Consider the following 16,034-nt stretch of genomic DNA (forward strand, 5'->3'; position numbering starts at 1 on the left):
ACTTGAAAGGAATGCAAATCAAGGGATATGCTAAGACCTTTTAAAAGCAACGGTTTCTGCACTCAGGAGAGACCAGTTTCTGAGCCATGTTTTGCTGCAGCAGTGAGCCTACGACTGGTGAGCTCTCTGGCAGCCTGGCAGAGTCTGGCCCTGGCCACAGGTGCTTCTCATTAGAGGGGAGAGGGGAGCCTTGGCACTCCCAACAACGGGTGCACTGTATCCGGAAACCGAGCGTAAGCTGCAAACATAAAAATCGGTCACCATCGCGTGACATAATGTTGGCGAATTGCCACTTCCTTGCTGTCTCCTACCCCCAGATAGCTGTGTGTTGCTGTAAGAACAGCCGAAGGTGCCACTTTCTTGAGATGCATTGAAATGTTGGAGTGACAGGGATAGAAGGAAATTACAAAGATTTTAAAAGTGCTGATGTACCTTGTTAAACTTGCCTGCTGATTCTGGTTTGACTGAACTGAGTGTGCATTTGCTCTCATAACAAAGCCTTCCCACTTTTGCATCCGCTTAGGCAGCTGATTTGTGTGGGACCAGCACACCTCTCCATGAAGAGAAGCTCTGCTCCTGTTCAGGGAGAGCTGGGTCACTCCACACCCCCATATACACCGCCGTGTGTCTGCTTACATCTACCTGATTCCCACACTGACACTTGAATACAGGCTCCCATCACAGGCAGTCCCGTGTGGACATGCAGAGGATGTCTGCGAAGAAGTGACCCTTTGATTTTCTTTCCATATTTTTTAAAGAACATAGATCTGCATGCTATGATCATTGAATAAGTGCCTGAAAAAAAAGACAGAAACGGGATGGTCAGACATCAACCCGTCCCCTCCTACTGGATTTGGATCACTATTGGTTTGTGGTATTAGGAAATGTGGATTACAATTAACAAACTTCTGTTGGCATTACAAGATTGCCTCTACTGTTTTCCTGAGGTCTGCTCACCAGCCTTAACTTTCATACTCTGGCATGTCCAGAAACTGTGATGATAAATATTTAGCACTTACGTAGCTCTTTGTGTTTTCAGCTCAACATATAAACATTGACAAATGAATCGTCCCACATTCCTCGGAGGTAGTACAGAAGGCGGTCCTGACTAATCTCAGTCGAGCACGCACCAGGGAGTTAGTGCTTGTCTGCACGAGAGGCCATCTCCATCAGTTTCTCCAAACATTTGAAGTGGATGTGCTTAATCTCTTGTTTATGTTCACTTAGCTGAAGTTGGGAACTTACTGATAAAAACTGAGTCAATCAGGAACGGTTTATAACCAATTTAAAATCAGCTATGTTATAAAGCTTTGATTTTGAAATTAGTTAATTAGGCATTTTCCCCACATTTTCCAAGCCTTATTGTTCATTATCCCATTATCTTCTTTCCCATATCGTGCTATTTTATTTTTTCTATTTAAAAACAAATGGGAATCATAACTTGCATTTCCGCCTTAGTGCATTCTCTGCTAAAAAAAGAATGTCGCCTTTGCTCATATTTTCTACTGCAGAATCTCTTAATTTAGGTATCAATCACTCTTACTTTTTTTTTAATCTGTTTCACCACCAGCTGAGTAAGTGGAAAATCTCTTTATCCTCTGCATGCATCACTGAACCTAGCAGACTGTCCCAGTGTGACTGAAAAGTATCATCATTCCCTTTCAGAGGTGGAAAAATTCCCTAACAGAAAAGTTAGACGAATTGCCTAACCCCCTCAGATAGCCAGAGCTTGGAATAAAACTCAAAGTTTTTGGCTGCAGTCTGTGTCCTTAGGTTCCTAGATCACACAGCAAGTTGCCACAAAGTTAAAACAAGTATGGAGCTACACTTTAAAACAATTTCTGTTCTTCTGCATATTGTTCCAAGAGGTAACTGTAAATCTCTTAAGCTGGCAGACAGTTGCAGGGTTAGTTATTGTACCGGGTCGCTTGCACGTTCTGGTCAGGTAGCACCACCCTGCTAAGTGCTGGTGCTCACCAGGGTTATTTGAGCATGGCCTCGTTTTCCTGAATGATTTCTGCTGAAGCTTTACACTCAAGAGACTAGCTGAGAACTCGCATCTGTCCTTCTCCCAGCATCTGAGCTTAGGACAAGAAGGCCTTCTGTGGGCTGCGTTACCTGTTTGAGTTTTGGGAGCAGGCTCTCCTCCCTTCACATCCCCTGCTCTGCCTGGGTGAGGCTTTCTAAGGTGGGACTGTTGGCTCCCATCCTTTCAGCAGCTCTGACAACTCACCATGAGAAACCAATAACCTCAGTTACTAATTGACACGGAAAGACATCGTTAAGCCGTGCCTCCTGATGTGTGCCGAGTTGTCTGAGCTCACTCGCTGGCAAGAAGAAGCCTTTGTGCCCATGGATGTTTCTGAACACACCTGAAGTTTTCCATCTCCTGCTTTCCGCAGGGCTCCTTAGAACCTGGACCTATTTTCTCATTACTTTCACATCTGAGTAGAAAATGCAACTAAACATTAAAGTTTTTTAATTTTGTTGGCACAATTTGGGTGGTGTCCTTTCCCAGGCGATGCTGTCCACTATAAGCTACTTTTCTTTCCCTTGTGCAGTGGTAGGTAAGGTGCGTTTACATGAGGAAGGGGAGTGGGTGGCAAACTACTGCACCTGATGCCAACCACCCTCCTCCCCTGGGGTGACTTTTCTTTCTCCATCCTCTCATCCCAGCAGCACTGCCTCAGCTTCTGCAACCTCTGTGCTTTCTGAGTTGCCTCTGAAACTGTTTGAAAAAAAATGGTGCTGCGTTTACAGAACTTTTATTTTAGTGACAGAACAAACAACTGTCTACCTAACTCTCTACCTAACATGTGAGCCAGGCTGCTGCTGTCAAAGCAGTGACACTGCTGGTCTTGGTGAGGAAGGATCGTGCTGGAGGAGACGCTCTGGTTAAGGTATCAGGCAGGGGCCCTAAAGCAATTTCTTCTGCAATTTTATCACCATTTTACCTCTTTTTACTGTCCTATCTGGTGGTCCTCCCTGTGCCAGACGCTCAGCTGTCTGATTGGGATGAGAAGATACTGGAGTTGCTGCTTCAGCATCTGTCTTCATCAGATGTCACCTCCAGAAGTCCCAACAAAGGTCCCCAAAGGCTACAGCAATATTGCTGCTTTTCTAGCTTGCTGAAAAAGCAGCATCAATATCGATGTTCACCAGAAACTCAGAGCACAACTGAGCAGTGTCATGGGTCATGAAATGGCTTGAGGATCCAGAGAGGAAACCCACTGATAGGATAAATCTCCTTCCTGTGAGGCTTTTGAAGAGAGATATAGTCTTGGTAAATAAGGAATTAATAGACCCACATGTACTGTTAGTGATAGCAGTGGGGAATTATTGCCTTAGAGGCAATGAAAGCATACTACGAGCTTTTGGAATAAAAAGTCAGTAGAAAGCTCGATTATTGGATGAAATGTGGTATATAGCTCACAAATCTTTATGTTCAGACTTAAATTCCCCTCAGAGCAGCTGCTTTATTTCAGATATATGAAGTATTTGAATGTCTGAAGTTCAGTCATTTTTAATGGATGTCCAATCCTTAACAACTTCCACATAGTCTCAGAGAAAATTCCATTATCTAGTTACTTTAAAAAAAAACCAACCAGGTTATATAGCAGATACTATTTGACATCCTGTTTTAAAGTTGTTAATTCACTTGAGAGCAAAGTGATTTTATTGTGGCTGCTTATATGGTCATTTTGTTCTCCCCAAATTAAGATTTCTGTTGTATTTACAGTTTTTGCAAACTTTTATGTAATCCACAGCCCTTAAAGCTATCCTTTCTCCTCTATAGCTTCCTATATTAATGGCTTATAATTTCTCTCTGTCCTCATTGTATGGATGACATTATCACACAAGTTTTAAATTACTCATTTTTTCATGAGGTTTCTCATGCAATAGAAGTGCATTTGAAATTAATTTTCCTTTAAAAGAAAACTCACTGATGTTCAGAAGAGGGTGGGAGATATACCAGGGCTGGTTTTGTCATTGCCAGAAAAGCTTTGATCCAATAGAAGCTATGGAAACCAAGACTTGGTAGAAAAAAAGTACATAGACATCTGTTAAAGAGTTATAGAAATATGATGACATTAAAACAAAAGTTACAATGATCTACTTACCCACCAAACCTATATTCACTGTGTGTATGCCTGTATCATAGTGTTGTGGTAGCAACACTCTGAAGGAAAACACTTCCAGTCTTAGTCTATGTTTTCAGAGATTTCAAAAAAGTTATTAACTGTTAAGCTGAAATTTATCAATAATACTTCTCAACCCAAACAAGCAAATTTTTGTTTTATCGTTAATATGGCACAGTTCCACTCAGCCAGTTCTGAATCATCCAAGTTTGAACTGAAGCAGGGTCTAGGGCATTTAAGCACTAAAAATACTTGCAATGCTTCTTAAAGCTCGTATCACTCCAAAATGAATAAATTTAATAGCTTTAGTCCAGCTGTGGACTGAGGTTTGTGTCTGCAGTATCTCCCTACACAGTTGTCCTGCTGAGCTGAGGAGAAGACTTGCAGGATTAGCTCCTTCTCTGTGGAATCTTATAAACCACGTGATTTGGAAAGACAAATGTCAATTTTCCTATTCATTCTTTTTTTCCTTTAAAACACCGTGTGAAACCAAATGCCTCCTGCTCATCTTAACCCCAGTTCTTTAGGATGCTTAATGCCATTTCAGCCAACTTTCTCACCTCTTTCCTTCCTCTATTCTGCTTTTTCCGTAAAAATGTTGTGTCAGTTCAATGTAACCTGAAACATTAGGCCCAGTGTGGTCTGAATTCCCAGCCTATAGCCTAGAGAGTAACAACCTTCTGGAAGGCAAAGATGGGCCTGAAGATACCACGAGACTGGCTGAGTTCTTTCCGATGGCGTGTATTTCTTTGGAGATATAACCAAATGATGTACTGGGGTAGAGTGAGGTGGCTCACAGAATTCCCTTGGAAGAGACTTTATGGATATAATTTTGTGGATCATAACTTGTGTGTAGCTCTGCTATCCAAGTGCAGAAAACTGTACAGGATGGCTTGTGTGAATCTGGGACACTTAACTTTTAAAAGGGCTGTGTAGAAATTATGTTTTCTGTTTGCTGATCTATTTTTTAATTCTTTCCACTCCTTCCTCCCTCTTCTTCCCAGGGCATTTTCCAATTCAACAAGAGTATGTACCTCCTTTAAGTCAATGTTTGAAAAATCGTTCACTCAGCCTTGAAAAGAGAAGGCTTTGGGGGGACCTAATAGCTGCCTTCCAATACCTGAAGGGAACTTACAGGAAGGCTGAGGAGGGACTTTTTACAAGAGTGTCCACTGATAGGACAAGGGGAAATGGGTTTAAGTTGAAGGAGAAAAGATTTAGATTAGATTTTAGGAAGAAATTCTTCAGAGGGTGGTGAGACTTCGGAATAGATTGCCCAGAGAGGTTGTGGATGCCCCCTCCCTGGAGGTGTTCAAGGCCAGGTTGGACGGAGCCTTGAGTAGCCTGATCTAGTTGAGAGGCATCCCTGCCCATGACAGGGAGATTGGATTAGATGATCTCTAAGGTCCCTTCCAGCCTATGCCATTCTATGATTCTATGATTCAAGCAGTGCTTACAGTTTAGGACATAGTCCTTTCAGTATTTCAAGTACTCTTCTTCATAAATCTTGATCTTTTCTGTGAAATACGACGTTTTGCCTTTTCTGCCTGTATGTCAGCCCTCTCTTTCCCAGAAAAAGAAGATTTCTAACACCACTACCCTCCCCCTAAAAAAGTCTACACTTTTTTTTTTCACCGTTTCTGGGGATTTGCTGTTGTTAAATTTATCTTTATGTAAATAAACTCTGTTGTTCCTTTTTCTGCTCTCACTTCTCTCCTCTTCTCTATTTCTTCTCTTTCTCTTCCCTATTCTTTTCCTCTCTTGATTGGCCACTATTAGCATCTCCATCTAGGGCTCAGTCATTCAAATGTCAGTCAATCTTGATAGTCTTCTATCCCAGACATGTAGGCACCGCTCCTCTCCCCTTCCATGTGAGGAAGGTGATATAAGTATGCAGTAGAAGATATTCAGATGACATAAACGTTCAGACAGTTCATAAAACCCAACAGAAATTCGGAAGTTCTCCAAAGATGGATTCCCCAAATCCAACCCAGCACAGTGGAATTCTCTGATGCTGTTGCTGTGAATAACCATCCAATATGTACTGGCCCCAGCAAAAATTTCCTGTAATCATAAATACTACATCAAGAAATGCAGCTCCTGAAGTGGCTTAATGCAGACATTTCTTCAAACTGTAATCTTCATTGCCCTGTTCTGGATTTAATTTCCAGCCTGCTACCATGTCAAAGAGTTGCAGACTTGCATCATTGTTTTATTTTATTAGTCTATGGTAAATCTTTTCCTGAAACAGGAAGCAAGTCCTATGAAGTAATATTTCCTGCTTAAATCAGTCAGTATTTGCGATGTGCATTCAACTTATTGTGGATAAAGAGCAAATGTTATGTGCAATAACAGGAATGTTTGGATGAAGAAGGCTTGAAATAGCTGTAAAAATGTGTTGGAAATTATAAGGTATCATCTCTGATTTGATGATATTCCACAGAACCCTCTGTATATTAGTGTTCTAAGTATATTATTAAAATCATTGTTTATTTTGAGTTCTCCATTCCCAAAGTTCATTTTAATTTTGTATTACGGTAGAATGCTCGAGCAGGGGGATTGGACTAGATGATCCTTTGAGGTCCCTTCCAATCCCTAACATTCTGTGATTCTGTGAATATAGATCTTATATTGCAGTATACGTAACTCATGGTGCAGTATGTGTACTCATAATAGCAGCTATGTTTGAGAAAGGTGAAAAAATGATTACTATTCTGTACTGGCAGATCTCCATACCTTTCTATTGCCCATTTTCAAAGCAACTGTGGAGGTGAGACTATAACTTGCAAGTATCCTCAGTGTGGTAATTATCCATTAAAATCTGCTACAATATGAGATCTGACGTTTCCAAATCAATGCCACCTAAACACCCTGCAACCTCTAAAATTACGTTTAGCAACCTTAAAGAAATTAGTATGGCTGTCTTGAAAAAGAGACAAGCATTACAACACGTTACACTCATGCCTAAAATCTCCAGATTGTTCTTCCTGTTATGGATATATTTTCTTTCTAATTAAACTAAATGCACAATTCTCAATAAAGATGCATATTGTTATTGCTTCTCTTGATAAAAGATAGCACTATCACATTTGGTCTGGGATTTCAAACATCCTGCCTTTACATCCTACAGAAACAGTAGCTTCTGACTTCTAACAAATGATGTAGCATTGCACGGAATAGCTGTACATATTTTCTTTCTTCCCTTTTCCACACAGTTAGCTGGTTTCAAACTGTTGTTTGGATCTATCACCTTCAAAAAAGAATGTTTAAGAATATAAAGCAGAAAATTGAGTGTATTAGGAGAGCTCTTGCTTCCTTTCTTTCTTCTCTCCAGTCTTCTGCTTTTTCATAGGGTATCCAAAATTCTGTTTCTTTTCCTTATTTTAATGAATGAAAAGTGTTTAAAGCTATGTCATGATATTAACATATGCAGTAATTTTATTGGCATGACCAGATTGATTTGTAGTTAGTGGTGTTTAGGAAAAGGTTTGACAAATCTGCATGCAGTTTTAAGCTTTTATATGTTTGTCGATGAAGCAAAACCCGACAATTTCAGTCACCATACGTTGTTGCCTGGCTAGAATATATGAGAATAAAAAAAAGCAGCATGCAAACTCATGAGCATTTGTAATTAGTCTATGGAGATTGAGCAAATTGAGCCTGAGAATCCACTGCACTCTCAGACCCTTCAGGGGAAATGTAATCAATAGGACATGATAACAGACATTTTCCTGCTACTGTGAATCACTTTGCATCCTCTTTGATCGAAATCACTGAATGAATTTTTTATGTGTGGTTTGCACATTGTCAGGAGTTAGGTTGGACTCATGAGAAAAGCTGTTATATGTCTTTTGCTTCTGCTTAGTGAGTCTGTAAAACGTTGTAAGTTATTGCCTTGAAGGCTTTCTGCAGAAAATGTGAATGTTTTTGTTATATTAATGTCTTTTGATGCATATTCATAAGTGCTGTATGCAAGGCAATTGCTTCTGTCACTAAAGTAACACTATTTATATAATTTCTGTTCCTAGTCCTTAAATGAAACAGCTCTCAAACTCTGTCAGAATTTCAGCACAGTCTCACCCCAAGTTCTTTCAGACAAGTTAAAGTAGAAGAAAATTCTTAAGATATTAAGTTCACTTCCATTCATATTGGATTTTCTAAATCTTAAAATAGTTGTGGTGAGCACTGGTAGTCATGAATTCAGGATTTCTCTCTCTGCCTCTAAAGCCTGTCATATAGTGGGACTCTTTTCTCCTCTCTCCACCTCCACCTTTGTCTCCACCTCTACCTCTACCTCCATCTCCATCTCCATTGTCTTCATCTCCATCTCCTCCTTTTACTAGTCACACATTTTCAGGTAGCTCAGAGGAGTTTAGTGCCATTTTTATCTCATCTTCCTCTGCTGGTGTTTTTTGGAACAGGCCAGCATGCTCACTCAATGATGGGAAGACAAGAGAGATGAAACAGTTCCTTAGGAAGACAATGTAGCAGGTATTACTTGGGAGGAAATAAAAGGAAGCTTAATTGTCCTTGAATATTTTTTTCCTTGGTTTTGTGTATTAGTGCATCAAGATTTTGCACTGACCAGTTTAAAAATTGCGAGTCTAATACTGCAGCAATAAACCAGTTTTCACTTATTTCCTAACAGATGTTAAACTGTCTCAAGAAGCCCAAATGTATTTGGATAGACATGTGAATGTAGACTTCTACCACACTTTGGGTGGTGTCCGAGTGTGACCCCTAGGCTGTATGAAGAGGGGAAAGCTGTGCAGTGTGGCAGAGGTGGAGTGTAGATATTTGTTCTGGATCATCAGATGACGTTGCTATAAATTCTGAAGCTCAAAGAAGATATAAGATAATTAATCGTGCTCTGTTGTAGTGAAAAGTGGTATGTAAAGAGTACACAGAATTGTAGAAAGATGCAGCAACTGGAAATCTCATCTAGACAAAACTATTATAGAAACTAAATGCAGTAGAAAATAAGGCAGTAGAAGATCTGCTATCATTTGAAATCAAGATTGGATGCCTTTCTAAACTATAAACTGTAATTCAACCACAAGTTATTTGTTCAGTACAAAAATTATTGCATGTCCAACATTGTGCAGGAAGTCAGAATTATTACTTCCCTTCCTGGCCTTGGAAATTATGAGGCAAATCTTGGTCTGAAATCAACTCCTAAAACATCAGTACACGCAGGATCTGAACTGACAAATATATTTTTACAAAGAAAAATGTTCCAGATCATTTCTACAGGAGGCAAAAATCACAGGCCTAACAGGTCTATAATTACTGTGTTTGATAATTCTGTATATGAGACTTTTTTTTTTTTTGGTTTATGTAACCATTTTTGTTTAATACCATGTTTAATACCATGACTCATTACCAACATAATTTCTTATAGTATAATGTAATAATTAAATAGTGCATGCTGGAGAAGTTTTAGCAATGTGCTTAAATGCAGTAATAAAACTTGTGGTACTTCAGCAGCTCCTTAGGTCAAATATCTGTGGGTGCAAATGGAATTTGTTTTTCTGTTTTCAATTAAAATTGAAATTGCTTTTCTGATTTTCAATACTAGACTGATAATAAAAAGTTGTGGGTTTTTTTATGGTCCCAGTTTACGGCTTTGTCAGAGAGTCACAAAAGATGAAAGTGCATCTGCTAGAAGGATGATTCATAGATTTAGTAGGAAGCTTTACTGGGAAAACAAACTTGTAGAAGAGGAACTGGACAAAAATATATCACCTTTGTTTTAAGAACTGTTTTTCACTGTATTATTTCAGAGCATTCCTCAGTCAGACATTCAAGTTCCTCTTGACCCTTTATAATTACTAAAATTTTCCAAATAATTTCTACTATACATTTTTTTTAAATAAAATGCATTTTTCAGAATACTGATGAGGACTTTGAAATACACATTTTTTGCTTCTTTGCAAGAATAGAAAGATCAATCTATTACATCTTGCAAACCTCCCGTTGTTTTTGACATTGAAAGCAGTCTTTTGAAAAGTGAAGTATTTCCATTAGTAAATGATCAGTCAGTATTTGTTCTGTTTGTCTTCCGTATCCAGACGTGATTGTCTTATTTGACATCTGGTTTCCCACACTTAGGACTCATTCTGATTTACTCATGGTATACATGTATTGTGTCTATGACAAAGTCATACTAAGATCGAAGTTGGGCACACATATAGCTGATTGTTATCAATATTGAATATAAGACGTCTTTGTGGAATGAAGTACGCAGAACTGAATAATACCCTAATATATGTTGATTACTGTAAATGCTTATACATTTTATGGTAGTCATTCCTGTGTACTTAACAGCTTTGAATAAGAGAAGATGTCTCCATGTCTCTGAAAAATTTCTGCACCATTAGTTCTCATTGAAGATAATGATGAAGCATAAATATTAAATGAGCAGAAATTTTTAGCCTTATTGGAGGCCAGAATGGACAGAATGAGCATTACCAAGACATCAGCGCATTTTGAATTTGATAGGTGGGGGATGTTGTGTTGAGTAATTTTGTGACTAACAAGTCTTGAAAACCAAGGAGAATTCAGAAATGAGGAGCAGTTCCTTTAGATTCATGACACAAAGTGAAATGGGTTAAATTAATATACATGACTGGTCAAGTGGCAACTAAGAGAGGAGAGACACATTGTAACTTATATGTATTTGGTGAATGCAGGACCAGAAGGGAGCAGAATTCGATCCAATAGCACAATGTATGGATAATCTGAAGCAAGCAAATGAAACTAAGAGAATGAGGATTTAACTGAAATATCATAACATTTCCTAACTGGTAGGATTATGTGGAATGTTTCTTCAGTGGAGATAAGAGTGAAACACAAGTTTTTGAGATTTTGTAATTATAGTACGTAATGCTATGTACTACAAGAATGGAATATGTGATATGAAGATCATGTCTGCTTTCCAGAAGGGTCCAAGAACCTTCAGAAACTGGTCTTTCCCTCATTTCTATAGGAAATATTCATTGCTCACTGTCAATGAAAAGACGTCTTACTTCAGTAAGAATTGGATTTCACTCTGATTCTGATATGCTTGTGAAACAGAAATAGGGTGATTCGTACTGTGCTTGCATAGAAAAGCTTAAAATCAATCAAAGATGGAGGGTTGTGTTGTGAAATAGAAGTAGAAGATGAAACTGATAGGAACTCAACAACCCTGATCATTGACTGGCAAAAATTACAAGTCTGTTGGCAGAGAGGAAAGCAGACAAAACAAGATGTTCCTCTACGCTGATAGAAATATGAACAGAATACAATCAAACATGAATTTCAGTCAGATGGAGCCAAACTGTAACACCAGCCCTGAATGTGCTTGGATGCTACAGAAGTTTGAATCTAGGTCAACGCCAAGCGCAGCTCTGTCATCTCCTTTTAGTTAACACAGTTTATTTTGTATGCAGGATCTTTTTTTTTTTTCTTTTTCAAACTTGGATCCACCCAAAAGCTCTGAGAATTCTTAAAGTTATAGCCTTTGACTCACATTGACAATCAGAACGAGAAGTGAGTGCTGATAAATTGTTTAATAAAATGCTATAGAGCTCTAGTTTTGGCAGTTAAGGATATTATACCCATACCATAAACCCCCAGTGAACTAACAGGTATAACCTCTCCTTTTTTCCTTTTCTTTTCACCCTATAGCATCCAAAGGGCAGATTCAACGTCTCTGTTGAATATCATTCTTTATATTCATTCACCCTTTTATGTTGGATCTTATTAGGTAAAGGAAGAAGTAATTTTTTAGATGTTTACGACTTATTAAATCTCCCAGCAGAAAAGCTTTTTTTTTTTAATGTATTTGGTTTACTCTTTCAGAGTCACGGTAGTTTGGGTGTTTTTTCTATCAAGAAATAGTTCTCCTTAAGCTTCTCTTAGAATAAAATCTGTTTCTTGTAAAAACTGAAAACTTTCATACACACTGTGGAAGAAAAAGCTTTGTCAATAAACCAGAACTGTTTATAATGTATACTGACATATGCCACTGATAACTGTGCACTATATTTGGAACTCTGCAAAATATTTTACACTGGAAAAAAAAGATTAATTTTGACTTCCTGCTAGTTTTGTTTCAACATTTAACATAATTACAAAGCATCTAACATTGTCTTAAATTTAAAATGTTGGGGATAATTTTTTTATTCTTAAGTGTATTTTCCAATATAAGTTTCTTACTTGATAGAAATATTGCGAGATCCCAGTTTTTCCAGGAATAGTAAAATATCTCATATAATTGATATTAATACTGCAACTACATTAATGCTAATTATGAAATTAATTTTTATCTTTTTTTCCGTAACGATTTAATTGTCTAGAACAATTGCCTTTCTGAATATTTTCCTTTTCTGTTCAAAACAGCCATGAATTCACTGGAGCTCTGTATGTTTATAATTATTTGCATAATTAGATAGCAAGTTATTAATAGTATTAGCTTTTAAAAAAAAAATCAGTAAGCTGTTCAGTTTGCTGAGGAGATGTACTTTACAGCTCTGTCTTGGCAGAGTGAGTGGAATGGTGTTGTATGTCAGTTTACTAAATCTGAAATGTCATGTCACTGTGATTTGCCAAATGGCTTTGCAGCCAGATTTTCTCTCCCCTTTTTCTGTAGCTCTGGACCTACAGAGTACAGGTCATGTAAAGTTTTCACATTGGACATGGTGAATGTAATAACATTATACTCTTTTTATGTTGAAAATGAAGTGTGAAATCCATTCCTTTTCACTAGATATTGTGGAATTAAAATATTCACTGAATTTTAGATAAGGTAGCAAATAATATTTTGAACAGGGCAATCGGTATTATGGGAAAGCAAAAATTATTGAAAAAAAATGTTTAAACATTGTAAGATTTGCTGTTTATTCTCTAACTTTGTTGGGTTTTATATCCACAGGTTGTTTGGTGTGACTTCTCTTACTCAGACAAACTGCTCAAGCACTTGGATGATCATCAAAAATCAAGAGTTACATTGGTATCACCATGCTAATCCAATCTTACTGCTGGTGATGTACTACACCCTCGCAACTCTTATCCGTCTTTGGCTACAAGAGCCCATTGTAAGGGTAACTTCCTTGGTTTTAGCACTAATGACTGAGACTAGCCAATGCAGATACTTGCTAACGAGATGCAAACATTCAAGAAAGTTGAGGAAAATAGACAGCGAGTGCAAACTGGTACCTTGAATTCGGTCTTTTTGATAAGTGTCTTCAAGTGTCTGGTCTTGCAGCAGTTACGTGGATATTCTTCTTAAAGTCAGCAGGACTATTTATGTAGGGACTACAATGACAGAGCAATAACACTTTGATTTGAAAAACCAGTATCGATATGAACTAGTATGGATGCTATTGAATAGAAGGCAAACATCCAGGGCTTGTCTAGCAGGACTAAAGTAGGATACAGGCTGGCACAGGATACTGCAAGACAAGAAAGAGATTTGCTATTTTATCATAGGTAGAAAAAATTTTTTAAAAAAACTTTTTCTTCTGAATCTGTGCACCTGAGTGAAAATCCCAGCTTTCATTTAAGAGCAAGAGAAAAGGAGAGAAAAAGTAAATTTTTTCTTCTTCCAGTTTCAGAGGAAAAGGGGAATATAAGTACCCAAAGGTATCTTAAAAACTTAGAAACTGGAAGTATAAAGAGGATGATCCTAAGCATTATTTATTTTAATCTTCTGATCGTCTGGGGCTTAACATGAGTTTTAGAGTTCAGGTTTAGTAGTGCTGTAAACCACAATGAAAATACTCATGACTGAGCTGTGAATTAGTGGAGTTTGTAGTAACAGGTAAAAATATGGAGGTTTTCTTATTATAAGGGTGTTTTTTCGTGCAAAGGATAATGTAAGAGTTTAACATTTAAAAATGCAGAAAAAATACATCATCTCTGAATTGAGAAGTCTGATATTTGGGGTTTACGTATATTGGGCTTCATAATAAAAGGTGAATGATGCCAGAACTGTCAGCTTGAGTTATTAAAAAATTGTATCTTAAGTTTCCAGAAATCTTACGACTGGCTTTTCTAAAGTCACAAGATTTTAAAAGATTGTGGTCCAGTGCCCTCTGGCATTGAGTTCTTTTAGGGTTTTTTTTTCATATAGTACTTTTCTGCAGCTGCAGCAGCTGGAAACTTGCTGCTTTTTTTTTTTTTTTTTTTCGCTAAGTGAAAACTGAGATTTCCAAATAATAATATGATTTTAGCATTGGGGCTGTAACTAAAACTTCACATCTCACAAACTGTGTAGTAAAATCATGAGAACTATTCACAGAGGAGTAACCACATGTGAAATGCAGTTAGTGGGAGCTGTGTGATCTCAGCATCTCTGGGAATTCATTTACAGTACCCGGGTTGTTTTCATCCAGTTTTCACCATCTTAAAGTTTGGTGCTGGGTCCAAGTTAGTTACTGTGCTTTTTCAGTGGAGAGAAGTGGGCTTATCTGCCTCAGGATAGAGTGTATCCTGCAAGTTTCTCCAGGGACTAGAGAGGAACTACAGTGGACTTGTCTGCACTTCTTTCTTTTAGACTGCTTGTGTTGTCTGAGATGGATATTCCCACAAGACACTAAACTCGGTCTCTGAGAACTGGAAACAAGTCAAATTAGAGATGCTTTCTAAGCAATTGAGCCAGAGCGAGTAAGTCTGAAAAGAGATTAATTTCAGAAAAGTTGGTGTCTCTCAAACCCATGGCTACATGAGCAGCAATACAAAGCCTTGGCACTCCCATGGGAACTGCAGATACGAGGGGAATGATACTTCCCACCAATGAGAAATGGACACTTAAAAAGAGAACATTATAAAGAAAGTGATACCAATGCATTAGTGCTAATTTTTGATGCACAGGATGTAGTGACACAAGTATTTCTCATTAAAAGAGATGCTGAGATTTGCAAAATTTACTGTCTTTTACACACTTTCTCCTTACAGCCTTTTTTTTGTCTATATGCATTTTGTTTTTCCTTTAGTGGTGCCATAGATCAGGAATTAATCTTCTTACTAGCTTTCTCCTGGTAAACTCCGTTCTCGAATATTTAAATCCAGAAATAATTGTATTCCAGCTTTCACTGAAATGTTTTTGACTTGTGAATTTACAGTGCGTTTGATTCACTATGGAACTAAGTATATAACCTGCCTTTACAGTCCCCAGTGATTTCAAAGTTACACTGTATTTAGGATCTCACCACTAACCTACCTATAGGTTGGATGGATGGCAAAGACAATATGCTGTATGGTGTTTAGTGTGAAGCAGTTGTGCTCTGCATGCTGCTGTCATGTATGGTAAAAATTGGCTCATCTTAGAAATTTTATTAGAAAGAATCTCTTGAACAAAACCTGTCTTGAACAAAATGTGTATGATAAATTATGCATAAGGAAATATTTATTCAGTCTAAAAAGATGTACTTTAGCTAAATATAATACTGAGGTAGCAGCTCCTAAAACCAGAGAAAGACACGTAGACCTGATGTTTTTTTCTTCTTGTGTGAATTGCATCTCAGGGTCCTCCTGTGGACAAAATTCCTGCTGGATTGCAGCAGGAGTTGTCTCTGAGACAGATGCTCTTGAGACTGTCTCTGAATACTGCAGCTGATGAACAATTTTACAAGGACAATGCCCACTTCAAATCTTGAGTTTCAGGGTGAAGTTTTTTGTGCGCGTGCCACAGTCTGTCAAAGTACAGCATGTATGAGATTTCATTGTACAGTCTCTGTGTGGGATTCAGTATGGATCTTACTCATGCAAAATGCTCTTGGTGGTCAGTGGAAGAGCATTTATATTTTCTTATATTTCGGATCCTGATTTGTTCCAATACTGAGTCTTGTGAAATTCTGTCTCTGCAAATAAGAAGCAGCAATCTGTCTCTGGAGATTTCAGCTCATAGGC

The 16,034-nt window shown here is 38.0% G+C and overlaps 1 protein-coding gene across 3 annotated transcripts in view; it reads left to right on the top strand.

Moving 5' to 3' along the window:
* The window catches only part of PIEZO2 (piezo type mechanosensitive ion channel component 2), a 319,421-nt gene that overhangs the window by 203,490 nt on the left and 99,897 nt on the right, over window positions 1–16,034 (top strand). For 2 of the 3 annotated variants that reach the window (XM_086609196.1, XM_086609197.1), the window contains exon 8: window positions 13,057–13,219. In XM_086609196.1, coding sequence (XP_086465322.1) covers window positions 13,057–13,219 — 163 coding nt within the window. Of the gene's footprint in view, window positions 1–13,056; window positions 13,226–16,034 lie in introns of all 3 variants that reach the window. The other variant, XM_086609198.1, reaches the window with a different exon arrangement.

Source organism: Tauraco erythrolophus, chromosome 3, assembly GCF_009769465.1.
Source record: "Tauraco erythrolophus isolate bTauEry1 chromosome 3, bTauEry1.pri, whole genome shotgun sequence".
NCBI classification, from domain to species: domain Eukaryota; kingdom Metazoa; phylum Chordata; class Aves; order Musophagiformes; family Musophagidae; genus Tauraco; species Tauraco erythrolophus.